The 13,507-nt window shown below is 46.6% G+C and overlaps 1 protein-coding gene across 12 annotated transcripts in view; it reads left to right on the forward strand.

Moving 5' to 3' along the window:
• Window positions 1–9,078, forward strand: part of LCOR (ligand dependent nuclear receptor corepressor) — a 127,628-nt gene extending 118,550 nt beyond the window's left edge. For all 12 annotated transcript variants that reach the window (XM_028512761.2, XM_036027088.1, XM_036027087.1 and 9 more), the window contains one exon: window positions 1,408–9,078. In XM_028512761.2, coding sequence (XP_028368562.1) covers window positions 1,408–5,737 — 4,330 coding nt within the window. In that variant the 3' untranslated portion in view covers window positions 5,738–9,078. The remainder of the gene's footprint in view (window positions 1–1,407) is intronic.
• The last annotated feature ends 4,429 nt before the right edge of the window (window positions 9,079–13,507 follow it).

Raw genomic sequence — 13,507 nt, forward strand, 5'->3', positions numbered from 1 at the left:
TACTGGTATTCTGTTCCAGCTTACAGATGAGGAAACCAAGGTTCAGAAAGGTCAAATAATTTGTCTCAGGTTTTGTAGATAGTAAACGTCAGAGCCAGAAGTAGGGTATAGGTTTTTTAGATTGCACCATCTTTGCTCTTTCTGCTGAAACCCCACTGCTTCAGAGGCCAGAGGAGGCTTGGGGTGGGGGCAGGAGGCTGATGGAGGCTACCTAGGCTGACCTTCATATAAGGCATCTCATGGCCGAGAGATAAATTCACAGGTTGAAGAAAAGAATTAGCTGGAAGATATTATCAAATGCCATCTGTTCAGCACATTTATTAAGCTGCTCTCAGTGCTCTGCCCTGCTACATGAAGAGTCAGATAATAGGCTCCTGAGGAAATACAATCCAGAGAGAGATTGAGAAATTGTATAAAACTCCAGAACACTGGGGCACTCCAGGGCACGGGCTTAGTGAGACCAGGCGTCCAGAAACACAGAGCAGCTCTTGAGAACACTTGCCAGTCTAACCAGGAATTGCCTTTCGCCTGTTTTGAATCTTGTGCCATCCTTTCCTGCTGTCCCCACTGTCTCGCTTAAACTCTAAGAGTTGTCCTGGGTCACTCACAGAGAGGGGTTCTTTCATGTATAATAGGCTTCCTGTGGATTATCAGAAAATGTTTGTTGAGGGTCTAAGAGAATGCCACCGTGGGGCTGGCGGAGACAAAACACCTAACCTTGTGCTGACAGAGCCTCACCGCCCCAGTGTCATTCCACATCTGCCTCCTCCCCTTAGGCTGGGAGTCCGGAACTGCTTGTCCTTCCATTTTTCAGTGTCTGAAACGTGACATTATTGATTTCTCTTCCTCCGCATGCCAGGAAAGGGGTAGAAGGATTCCTGCATTGTTATTCGCAGAATTCAAAAGTCTAGCCAGTTGGTCATGTTGAAAAACCATATTAAAACTATAATTTCTCTAAGTATTTCTAAACCAAGATTTATAATATAAAGTGTCTGAATTTTTGTCAGTGTTACGGACTTATAAACCAATAATTACTCAACAGGAATACCCAGGCCTAATACAAAAGTATTAGGTTGTGCAACTGGACTTAATAATGTAGCTGAAATTTTGTTATTTGGAAAAAAAATTTATTTTCAATATTTCTTCTTTAGAAGATAAAAGTTATTTGTGAGTGCTCTCTTAAAAATATGAAGGATGTTGTCACTAGAATTGAGACTAGAATGGCTTTACATTTTAATTAGGTAAATACTCATGTATTGAATCAGACATATATGGGCATTTAGAAGCAGTTTCGGCCCGTGTTCACTCTCTGTACAACATGAGTAACATTAGGTGAACTGCATAATGTAAAATTGGTTCTTTGGAAAATGACCACACTAATTTCCTTCTTTCTCTTTGTCTGTCTAGTGAGAACTCAGCAGAGGCAATAGCAGTAGATTCTAACAATCAGTCGAAGTCCCCCCTGGAGAAGTTTATGGTCAAACTGTGCACTCATCATCAGAAGCAGTTCATTCGTGTCCTCAACGATATGTACACTGAATCCCAGCCAGGCACCGAGGACCTGCGACCTTCGGATTCTGGAGCAATGGATGCATCCACTTGCAATGCTGGCTGTGCCCAGCTGAGCACCAAACATAAGGAAAACGATGTTTTGTGTCTCGATATGAAGTCTCCTCCTTCTGCAGACTTGACAGCAGACTCATCAGATTCTCACAGCCCTCTATGCTTTGCAGAAAAGGCCCTGAAGGAGTCTCCTCCCGAGACAAACACTGTAGCTGGAAGAGAGAATGCCTTGACTGTTGTCCAGAAGGATTCCTCTGAACTTCCAACCACTAAACCTGATTCCGGAAGTTCAGTGGATAGTGCCACTCTGGGATACCTCAGTACATCTAATTCTTCCTCACTCAACTTCCATCACATCTCCAAGAGCTTGGAGGGGCAAACCACTGGACAGGAGCAAGACACAGATGTGAAAATATGTGAGGACAGTAAAGACCATGTGCAGAGTTCAGCTTTAGTAGAAAGCCTAATTGCAGTAAACACGGCAGCTGAGAATAGTGAGGAGAACAGCAGTTGTATCGTTTCTCAAAGAAATTCATTTAAAGCTTTATCAGAAGAGGCTTGGGACTCAGGGTTTACAGGGAACTCATCTAGAACTGCTGACAAAGAGAATACTTTACAGTGTAGTTCAAAAACACCTTTGCACCAGGATTTAGAGGCAAGTGAACAAGATTCAACGCCAAAGCAAGAGAACCATCTTCACTCACTAGGAAGAAATAAGGTGGGTTACCATTTGCCTCCCAGTGATAAGGGCCAGTTTGATCATTCCAAAGACGGGTGGTTAGCTCCCAGCCCCGAACCACCCGTGCACAAAGCATCCAATGGACATTCACGAACCAAGATGTTACCAACCTCCGTTAAGACAGCACGGAAAGGTAAAAGGGCATCAGGGCTACGGATAAATGATTATGATAACCAGTGTGACGTTGTTTATATCAGTCAGCCAATAACAGAATGCGACTTTGAGAATCAAAGATCAGTATTGTCTTCTCGGAAAACAGCTAGAAAGAGTACCCGAGGATACTTTTTTAACGGGGATTGTTGCGAGCTGCCGACTGTTCGCACGCTGGCCAGAAATTTACACTCCCAGGAAAATGCAAGCTGCTCGACCGTGGCGTTGGAGGCAGTGGTCACGCCCAAGCAGGCCCCTGTAATTTCAGCCCCGAGACCTATTGTAGATGTGCAGCTTCCCGGAGAAGACAGCACTGAAGAGCCTAGTGAAGAAATAGCCTCCCTCAAGGAAGGAGACAGAGGTGCTTTATCGGAAAAGGAATCTCAAGAGCCCGAGGTTTGTCCCACAGTGAACGAACCCAATCCAAGCAGCTCACCGAGGTCAGAGGAAACAACAGCCACCAGCCTGATGTGGCCTCTCCCTGCTGACCTTCCTGAAGAGGACATGCCCACAGACATGTCCGTGGTCTCAGCTCCCACAGCAAGTGGGATTTCTTCCCCTGAACGAGACCAACAACCAGTTGAACTGCCGGATACAAAGGAGATGAATGAACCTGAGGACTGTCACATGGGTCCCTTTACTGAGAGCCTTTCTGAGGAAGGCAATGAGGATGTTGTTTCCAGGCCTCATTCTTCCCCTGAGACAGTCAGCAGAGCAGAGAGTCCCCTGTGCTCAGTAAATGAAAGTCCCCCAGTGTGCTTGGAGCCTCCCGGGAGCCTGGGAGAGGCGGAGGGTGAACAGAGCATCAGTCCCGAGGCCACGACTGAGGACACTCAGGAGCTGGACACTGACCTGCTCTCAAAGGAAAGCAGCACCTTTACTGAGGAAAACCCCAGTGAAATTGAGGAAAGTGAGACAGCAGGTGACACAGGAAAATCAGAGGAAGAGGGCAGTGACATAAAACATCCTTCAGAAAAAGATCTATGTGAACAAAACATGGACTTACCTGAGGAGAACTCAGACAAGAAGAAAAAAAGTAAAAAGTTCCCAGAGGCCTCTGATAGGTGCCTAAGAAGTCAACTTTCAGATTCTTCCTCTGTTGACAAGGGCCTAAGAAATCAAAGTTCAGATTCTTCCTCTGCGTGCCCTGAAGTCAAGGTTTCTAAAAATCCTGGTGTAAAACGTTCTAAAAAAGAAGGATACCCCGGTGGAACGACACCCGAGGGCTTTGTGACTGAGGGTCTCCATCCAGAAGCTCTGGAGGACACCGAAAACCCAGATGCCAATGAAAGTCCCTCTGAGAAGGTTGCTGAGCGGGAGAGCGGAGGAGGCGGGATCATCACCAGGCAGACTTTTAAAAACATGCTGGCAAAAGAGGTCCAGGGGGACGAAGAAGATGTTTCCCCCAGCAGCGATCCTACAACTACAGTTGGCCAGCCCCTGCCTGGGGAGAGACTGGAAATCTATGTCCAGTCGAAGTTAGGTGAGAACAATGCTCATGACCCCTTAGAAAGTGGCCCGTGTACTTTCGCAGAGCCACCCGAAGAGAACGCAGGACCTACTTCTGCACAGGATGTGGAGGAGGTGGCAAATGAGGTGGACAGTGCCGACTCCCAGAATGAAGACGATCACAGCGACGTGCCGTCCAGTGTGCTTGGGTCATCAAGTAGTGGAAGTGGTGACGCTGCTGAACCCCCAAAATGGGCACCCCGGCTCACGAGACAGACCGCTTTGACCTACAACCTGAGACATGCTCATTCTCTGGACCCCTTGGATACTACAAAAGTGACTTCAGAAAAGGAAGCAGCACAAGAAAGCCCAGCACCAAAGGACAACGGAGCTTCAGAGAGGGGAGATCCCTCAGAAGAGGATGACGGGGAAGCAGTGGTTGACGACCAGCCCAAGTTCGTGGAATGGTGTGCCGAGGAGGAAAACCAGGAGCTCATCGCCAACTTCAATGCCCAGTACATGAAAGTTCAGAAGGGCTGGATCCAGCTGGAGAAAGAAGGCCAGCCGACACCAAGAGCAAGGAACAAGTCAGACAAACTGAAGGAGATCTGGAAAAGCAAGAAAAGGTCACGGAAATGTCGGGGATCACTGGAGGCTCAGAAGTTCTCTCCTGTTCAGATGCTGTTCATGACAGACTTCAAGATGTCCAACATCTGTAAATGGTTCTTGGAGACGACCGAGACCCGGTCGCTGGTGATCACGAAGAAGCTCAACACTCGTCTTCCAGGAGACATGCCCCCCGTCAAGCATCCTCTTCAGAAATACTCACCCTCCAGCCTGTACCCCAGTTCAGTACAGGCTGAACGCCTGAAAAAACACTTGAAGAAGTTTCCTGGAGCTACTCCTGCTAAGAACAACTGGAAAACGCAGAAGCTTTGGGCTAAATTTCGAGAGAATCCTGACCAAACGGAGCCAGAGAAGGGCAGTGACGTCAGCCCTGGCCCCAGTTCTGAAGACAACAGAGAGGAAGTCAAGGAAGGCAGGAATAGCCACCCTCCCACAAGCTCACCTACTCCAGCCAGTACCCGGATCCTTAGAAAATATTCCAATATTCGGGGAAAGCTCCGAGCCCAGCAGCGCCTGATCAGGAACGAGAAGAAGGAAAGCCCAGGGGGTCTGGCTGTGGACGGCAAACAGGGTTGTAAAAGTGTGTGCATCAACCCTCTGATGTCCCCCAAGTTTGCCCTGCAAGTGGATGCCAATGGGTTTCCCATTAAGCCCAAGCGCACCGACAGAGCAAAGAGGAAAGGGAGGCAAACACCTGAGATCTTGGCGAAAGCGGAAGTCCAGAACAAACGCAAGAGGACCGAAGGCGGCAGCACTCAGGACAGGAAGGACAAGGGAGCTGCGGTGAAAGCCGGCAGAGAGAAGCATACCGACGGAGCCACCAGAACCCCTGCTGCCAAGAAGCCAGCTGCAAGGGACAGAGTCAGCCAACTGCCCAAAAAGACATCTTCGAAAGAGAATAAAGTAAAGAACCTTAAGAAGCCCTCTGGGAAGAACTGCCCGCCCTCCAGGAAAGAAAAAGAGAGTACAAACAAAAGACCCACCCAGCCCACCGCCTCGGAGACAGTGACAAGACCCGCAAAGCAGAAAGGGGCAAGCGAACCCTCTTCAAGGCCACAGAAAGCCACAAACAGGAAGCAAAGCAGTGGAAAGGCTCGGGCCAGACCCCCGGCGAAAACCCCGGAGAGCAGTGCAGCCCAGAGGAAGCGAAAGCTGAAGGCAAAGCTGGACTCGTCCCACAGCAAGCGGAGGCGGCTGGATGCAAAGTGATCGAAGGGTGGTAGCCAAGAGTAAAACTGCTCCATAGAAGTAACCCTTTATTTTGCATTAACTAAATTCGCTTTTATAAGCTTATCAAGCCTTTCAAGTCTGCAGTTAATGGAGAACACCACACTTTAAATGTCAGAAAATGCATCTCAGATGGAGAAGGGAACTTGCCGAGTCTTTCTCTGAGGCTGAGTAAGGGAAGTTATATATTATATTCTGGTTGTTCCTTGGGTTTTAAACTTGGAACCAAGCAGTTTTAGTTTTTAAAAGTACAGTGCCTTATTTATCCTTTTTGTGTTTAAAATTTACAAAAGCTAAAAAGCTGATCTATGTGATTAAAGGCTTGTATTTTATACTTGATGCACAAGCACTTGTACTGTAGCCGAGAGACCGCCATCATGCACATGAAAGTAGCTTTCCTGCCGCTCCCTGCAGCGTCTGTGCCTGGGCAGATGCTCCTCTTTGCCGGCCCCAGCAGTGAACTTCCCTCTCCGTCTCGTTTGTTTAAATGATATTTGAAAGCTAAACCAAATCATTTTTATGGTATGTGGAGAATGCAGAGGGCATTTATAATTGTTGCAAAAGGTTAATATTTCTGTTCCCCTTTTTTACAAACTCCTGTTTGTTGTTGGTTACTCCTCTTAATTTTGATTTTTCTCACTGGAAAGAAAAATGGATTCTAAATTATGTGCCCATGAGACAAAAGGTGCGTTACCGGGTGTGAGTTTTGGTTTATTACCTCTAAAAATTATTTGCATTACTTGTTTTTACCATGCTTTGCATTTTTGCGTTTTTGGCCTTTTAAGCTTGCTAGCATTCTAACAGGGTTTTGTTGCCCCCGCCCCCACCTGCTGTAGCTATGATTTGCCAATTAGGATAAGAGTGACTATTCTACTTTTCTCTTTTGCCCTAAGTACTTTTGTATTCAGAGAAAGCCAAGATGTTGTTTCCAGTAACAGAAAAGTTGAAGAGTGTGCGTGTGCATATGCATTTGGGTGCATTTGCCTCTGGCTACCAGCCACAAATGTCTCCCAGCCCCAGTTCCACAGTAAAAACTTTTTCTTCCCTATGTGCAGTGCTAGGGAGTTCACGAGCTGGGCAATCAGCACAGGCCACATAGTTCAACGTGGCCCAGGGTTTCTATGAGTATCCCACAGACTGCTTTGGCATTGGACTCAGAAAGGTCAAAAGAGCACAGCATTATGTGAAGGTCACAGCAAACGTGCAGTTGGAGGAAGCAGCTTCAGTGTCTCACGGTGGGCCCACACACCCTGCACCCGGAGCTGATGTTCGTGTGGATTTCGTGTTTAGAGTGGATGTCCGTCCTGACTGGTTAGCACCATACCTGTAGTTTGTGCTTGTAGTATCACTCCTGCCTCTGCCATGTCGGGCTCAAAAGTGAGAGCTGCACTATTTGTAACTGATAATGTTTGCCTTTCCCAAGTGAAGCCTGAGATGGGTACATTGGCTTTACCTTGGTGCCTATAACCTTGCTCCATCCTAACACAGCGTGTACTCAACATTTCCGTTGGGCCACTCTCCAAGAAAGGCTCGGTTGTTAAAGCCTCAGCCAGCTTCTCTCACATGCTCTGTCACCAAAATAGACTTGTGTGGATAGTTGCTACTCTGTCTTTTCTATTAAAAATTGTTCCATTTAGATTGTTCAGATCAGTTTAGATAAACCCAGATGGACCTTTTTCTGTGCTTTAGTTCATTTAGATCATGATAAGACAGGCCTTCTACCCAAGCTGTAAAAGACTTGCTGTATGTGTACAATGAAAACTTCTGACAATTGGATAGTCCTGGAGAAGAGCATCTGATTCACGGAAAATTAAGAATTGTGTCGAATTTCATAGGTAGTGGAGCTTACTACCTTCAGTGAAGCCTTGATTTTTTTCTCCTAATGTCTCCTCTAACCCACAAGTCCCTTTTTTTCTTTTTAATATATTTGACTGTGGCCATTCAAGAGCTACCTATATTAATGGAACTGCTGAGTGTGTATGGTGGCAGCCCTTTCTCAGCATTAAGTTGCACAGAAGCATTAATATGTTTTGAGTGGGTTCATTTAATCTTTAGAAAGTGGTTTTAAAGTTTAAAATATCTTTGTGTAGGGTCGTCACTGGATACTGTTTGTGGTGACTTACAGCTGGGGCTTGCCGATGTCAGGTGTGCCGGTCCCCGTGGACACGTCCGAGGTGCCCCTCAGCTGCATACAGACCGACCGCCTCCGGGGGCGCCAGCGTTGGGCTAGAGAGAGGCGTTTGAGAGGCGTGGGTGGGACTGTTCCGGGTCCAGGTTTACAACTCATTCCATCTAGTTGTCTAAGCTCTTCTTCTTTTGTAGAAGCTTACTTCAAGATAGTAGCCTTCTCTCTCATTCTAAAAAGCATTTGAGAAAAGTTAACAATATGTATATATTTATTTATATACCTAACAATGCAATGGATCATCTTTAAAATCAACTTACTCTTTAGTGATTACACTTAAATAGACTGGGATTCTACCTAATTATGAGATTAAAAGCTTAGAATTATTTTTGTATTTGTTGAATTTTGTTTTTGCCAATTTGGTTAATTTTGCTAATAGAAGAAAGAAAGAAAGAATAAACTCAAGGGCTGACCATGGAAGGCCCGTTTACACTCGCAGCAGCCGCTGCCCCCGCCACCCCCCGACACCTGCAGGCTCAGGCTGATGCTGCCGCGGGCCTCCCCCTGCCCCCTCTCTTGCGGAGGCCTGCTTCTCAGCGCTGTCTTCACCGTGGCTCGCCACCACTTGCAAAGGCAGTCTGTGCCACATTCTGGATTCCAGAACAGAAGGGAATTCTGCTCCTGGGCCTGTGCTCAGTGAAGTGACTGTCCCCACGGTGGAGCTGAAGTGGGTGACTGGAGACCACTGGTGTGATCTTTCAGCTTTGGGAGGACCTGGGAGACGCCTGGGCAGCAGTCGCTGAAGCTCTCCCGTAGCTCCCCAGAACTGCACCCTCTTCTGGAGACCCGTTTTCTATCCCATGAGGCTTCCCGGGTTTGAGAGGACACCGTGGAGACAGCCGCCTGAGTTGGGGCCAGCCTCACCCCCGCATGTCCTCAGACACGGGGCGGCAGTCATGCAGGGCAGCAAGAAGGCCATGATCCTGTGTTCTGCTCTGGAGGCTTCCTACATAGGAATGTTACTAGAGTGTGTTAATCTGCAGTTGCTGGTCCCTTCAGTTGCTCAGGTAGGCCGGCTCTGTTGTGTCTGTGTTTCATTAAGGACTTCTACACAAGCCTTCCCTAAGAAAATGACCTTAGGCCATGGCTCTTGTGCCTCAGTGTTGCTGTAGTGTATGGACAGAGAGGTGCAGTTAGTCGTCCCTTCGCACATGCAGCACTTTTAATGGAGTCCCGGGCTCGAGACATTCTGATCAGCGGCGAGTTCCCACTGATCAGACGGGTTGTCAGTAAAACACTTCCAGACAGCTACTTTCAAGTTTGGTTTCTTTGCTGCCTTGTGATGGAGTCTGTGGCGAGAGTGGGAGCTGTCACTCATTTGTGGGCAGCATGCCCATTGCTCAGTGGACCTAAGAGCCAGAAGGAAAGGACAACGTGCTGCATGGAGCAAGCTGGAGAGGCTCTAGTGTCACCGTCAAGCAGTCTGGGGTCTTGCCGTGGCACCTGGGACAGGGGTGGAATTTGCTAAGATGCTGGCCCAGGGACCACGCCCAGTCTTCTGGTTTTAGGGCTCTCATTCGGCTTAGAGATGCTCTGTCAAGAGTCTGCAGCCCGTGGGCTGTCACTCTTTTGTAAATAAAAGTACATTGGAACACAGCCACGCCCATCCGGTGTGGATTGCCTGTGGCTGCTTCCCTGCAGAGTAGGGGAGCTGCCCCAGAGACTGGCCCACAGAGCCAGGTATTTGCTATCTGGACCTTAAAGAGAAAGGTTGCTGACCTTGCTTGAGAAAATTTTTCTTTTTCGGGAACAAACATTCCCTGATGTATCTTCTCTTTCTGCCTCTTTGCCTCTCTGCCTTCTTGTTTTCTTCCCCTTCTTACCTCAATTTTGTTCCTCCTTTTACATTTATTTCTTCTTACTGCAAAAGAGACAGACCACATCATTGCTGTAGCACATTGAATACCAGCCATCTCCCGAAACTTGAGCTACCTTAGTCTCATATCTTCCTTTTTAGAATTCCCCGTCTCAATAACCAAAATGAGGTCCCCTTCAGCCAAGAGTCAGAACCCATGAGCAAAAGGATCCTGTTTCAAGATTCTGAAACAGTGAGTCCCAGGCCCCTCATTTCAACTATTTTTGTCATAGACCTGACGCCAGCTTCACTTCTTATTTTTTTCTAAAGTAAGCCAAAATTTTGTTTCTTTCAAAATTAGTTAGATGTTCAGTTTTCTGAAACTCACATTTAGATATGGAAAATGTCTCCATGGAGGGAAAACAAAGTCTAATGATGAGTCCAAAGTTCTGTGTGTTATGTAATATTTGGGGCCAGCAGCTAGGAAGGTAAAACTGTTGGCACCGATACTTTTTTCAGTCCCGTATTCTTTCAAAATAATTTGATTAAGGGCAATCCAACAAATAAAAATAGAGTCTTAAAGTGCTTTAGGAGAGAACAGTAGAAAATGGGAACATAGTCTAACCTGAGTGTGACTGGCAAGTCATAGTTAATAATCTTTAGATCAAATCCAGTCAACTTCTAACTTATTCATTGCCTCTCCCCCAAAACTCAAGGATAAGTTTCTGTTTGTGTTTTTAAATGAAGTTGAATGTCATGTTGGGGAACAATTTTTGTCAGTATCCCCAAAAGAGGGGAACTATTTCAATTGTTTTGAAGCAGATAATTATCATTTTGAATTCTTAGCTATAAATTTTTGTCTTATGGCTTGGTCCCCACTGAAATACTCCAAGTTTTTTTCTATAAATATGAAATCACATGTGTGTGTGTCGTCACATCAGCAAGGCCGTCCTCACATCCCAGCAGTAAGCACTCTTCCTTGTGCTTACTCCCAAATTATCTTCAGGGAAAGAATAAACTAAAATAAAAAGGTTATTGTATTTCAGACAAGCAGGATTATGGGAAGCCTTTGAGGCAGTCATCAATATAATCCTCCCTCAGAACATCAAAACAAGCTGCTGTTTTCTACCAGGGACCGGGCAGCCTCCTGAGCACTTGGGGAGGGGCATCCCCGCTCATGCTCTTGTCCTTGGAACTGAGCCGGAGCTGGTCGGTTCCTTCCATTACCACCCACCTGCCTGATCTTCCTCTTCACTAAGCTGGTGGGTGACGCTCTGTACTTCGGAGCCATCCTTTGCTCCGTCCTTCAGAGGGGGTGTTGAGCAGTTTTGCTGGCCCGGTGAGCACAGCAACACACACTTTCTCCCCTGCCTGGGACCATTCCATTTAACACAAGGTACTCTGTAGACAAGCCGCATGAAAGTATAGGCTTCCTATTTAAAAAAAAAAAAGCCAAGTTTTTTAATATGCCAGAGGTTGGAGGAATGTATGTTACCTTTTTTACAAAGGGTTATTTAAAAAAAAATAATAACAGACCATATGTGGCCCTCACAGCCTAAAATATAAGATATTTACTACCTGGCCCTTTACAGAAAAGGCTGACCCTTGCAAGATATCATTCAGAATTAAATTTTATGGATAGTGAGGTACAGACTTGTTTTTTTTTTTTTCATGTAGCCCAGCATTGCAGCATTTCTTCCCTTTTGGATTTTGAGGGTACCTCGTGTGTTCATCTCAGCACGCGGCTGCTGTGGCACATTGTCCCTGAGTGATGTTTGTGTGTTAAAGAAAAGACCCAGTTCATTGAATCATAGACATACCACCTCAGCTACTAGGATAAGTATCAAAAGACAAAGTTTCAAACTGAAAGTACTACAGTCTTTCCCATGTTCGTGAGTCAGGGTGAACTTGACTCTGGAGAAACACCCCTCCGTGGCAGTGCTCAACTCGAATAGTCTTTGCCTGTTGGAACCTTGAACCCAGACCACCCATCCTCAGCTCTAAAATACCAGCATGTCAGTGGCACCATCTTGGCAAACCAGCAGCTTTAGACCGAAGTTCAGAGTGCTCTGGCGTGGCCAGCAGAGCTGACCTGGTCTGGCCGGACTCATCACTTTGAGGAGCCGCTTTGTCTCCCCTCTTCTGCTTCTGCAACCAGCCCCTACCCGGGGGCATCTTCCCTGGAGTCTCCCACCCCACGTGCTTCACTGGAGCATTTGGCCTTTCATCTCTTTTTCATCTGACGTTTAGCCACTGTTTCACCCCCATCATTTCCTGTAGTCTACACCTCATGTCTTGTAGCTAAAACTGTAGTATTGGGGAGCTAATTTGTGGAAAGGATGCTATACAGGCAAGATTTGCATAATTTTGTATATTTATACCAGAGGTAGAGATTAGTTTCAGAGCCACTATAGCTTAAGGTTGTTAGTTTCACCAGTGGTTTCTGCATTCTCAGTAGTTCTAGGAGACTCTGTTAGTGACTATGGTTTCAAATACATATTTAATACATATTTATACACACCACTGTGGAATTTATTTCATTATGTAAATAGCGATATTTTCCTGTTCAAATGCTTCTATAGAAAGTATTTATTTTTAACAAAAAAATGAATTGTCAAAAGGGCTTTCCAAAAATGCTTTCTTTCTAGCTACCCCGTCCTCCCCAGCTACCACGCTCACCCACTGAACCTTCAGACAACACAGTGCAGGCAGAAGGATGGGGCCTTGAAACCTTCACTGTTTGGGGGCAGATGCAACGTGGATTTGGAACCCGAGTGCACTGCCCACTGTCACCCCGTAACAGGACAGAGCGGGTCTCCCACTGTCCGTATGGCTGTGCCAGGCATGGCACCCTGGCTGGCCTCAGGCAGCCCCTTTTTTGCAAACACAGTTGGTACGTTCACCTGTGCACTTCAGCAGCCTGTGCAGGGAAATGAGCCTTAGTTGTAACCCCAAGGAAATCCAAACCCATACCTGTGGGATATGGAGAAATCACTGGTTGCCTACAGAAAGCATTAAGCTGCATTTTAGTCTTTCTCATGTTTGTGAAAGACACCTATTCCCAGTCTCACCAGCCATGGAGGGTACACATGTTTTCTTTCACGCCTTGATCGTAGTCGTGAGCGGTCAGCTCCCTTCCTCCTTCGCCCCTCCCCTCTGCATCTCAGCAAGCATCTGTGCACATGTGGGCCAGCCCCACCTGTAACCAGTGGTTACAGGACATGACCATCTGTTCTAGCATATGTGCAGCTTTACTTCTCAGGAGTCCCTGTCTGCAGTTCAGAGCACCCCTGGATGTATCTGAACGAGGCTTTCTGATCGTGTTCCTCTTCCCTGGGGCCCATTCCTGGGCCACCCCATGTGGGCCTCGCTCTGTGGGGCTGGCTGGGCTCAGGCCTGCAGCTCCAGGACTGCAGAGAGCCTGGACGGGCCACAGGGGATTTCGCCATCCATTTGAATCACCTTGCTGATCCACTTACGGCTTCCCTTTGTCTTTTCCAAACAAATGAGGAGAACACTTGAACAGTTATGCTGGAGAATGTTGTGTTTTTTTCTATGATACTATTTGTAAGCAAATCTGATTGTAAGATGAAATGTGAATGGGTAATTAGGTGCCAGGGAATTTAGCACTGAACTAGACAGTCAGAACTTTTTTAACCTTTGCAGAAGAAATAAATTTTGCTCGCATCTACACGTTCACAAGAAGTAATGTTGTAAATAGTTTTTTAAGAAATATTTATTATATGTGCTGGATACAGGTTCACGTCCTGAG

The sequence above is a fragment of the Phyllostomus discolor genome, chromosome 5 (assembly GCF_004126475.2).
Source record: "Phyllostomus discolor isolate MPI-MPIP mPhyDis1 chromosome 5, mPhyDis1.pri.v3, whole genome shotgun sequence".
Lineage (NCBI taxonomy): Eukaryota > Metazoa > Chordata > Mammalia > Chiroptera > Phyllostomidae > Phyllostomus > Phyllostomus discolor.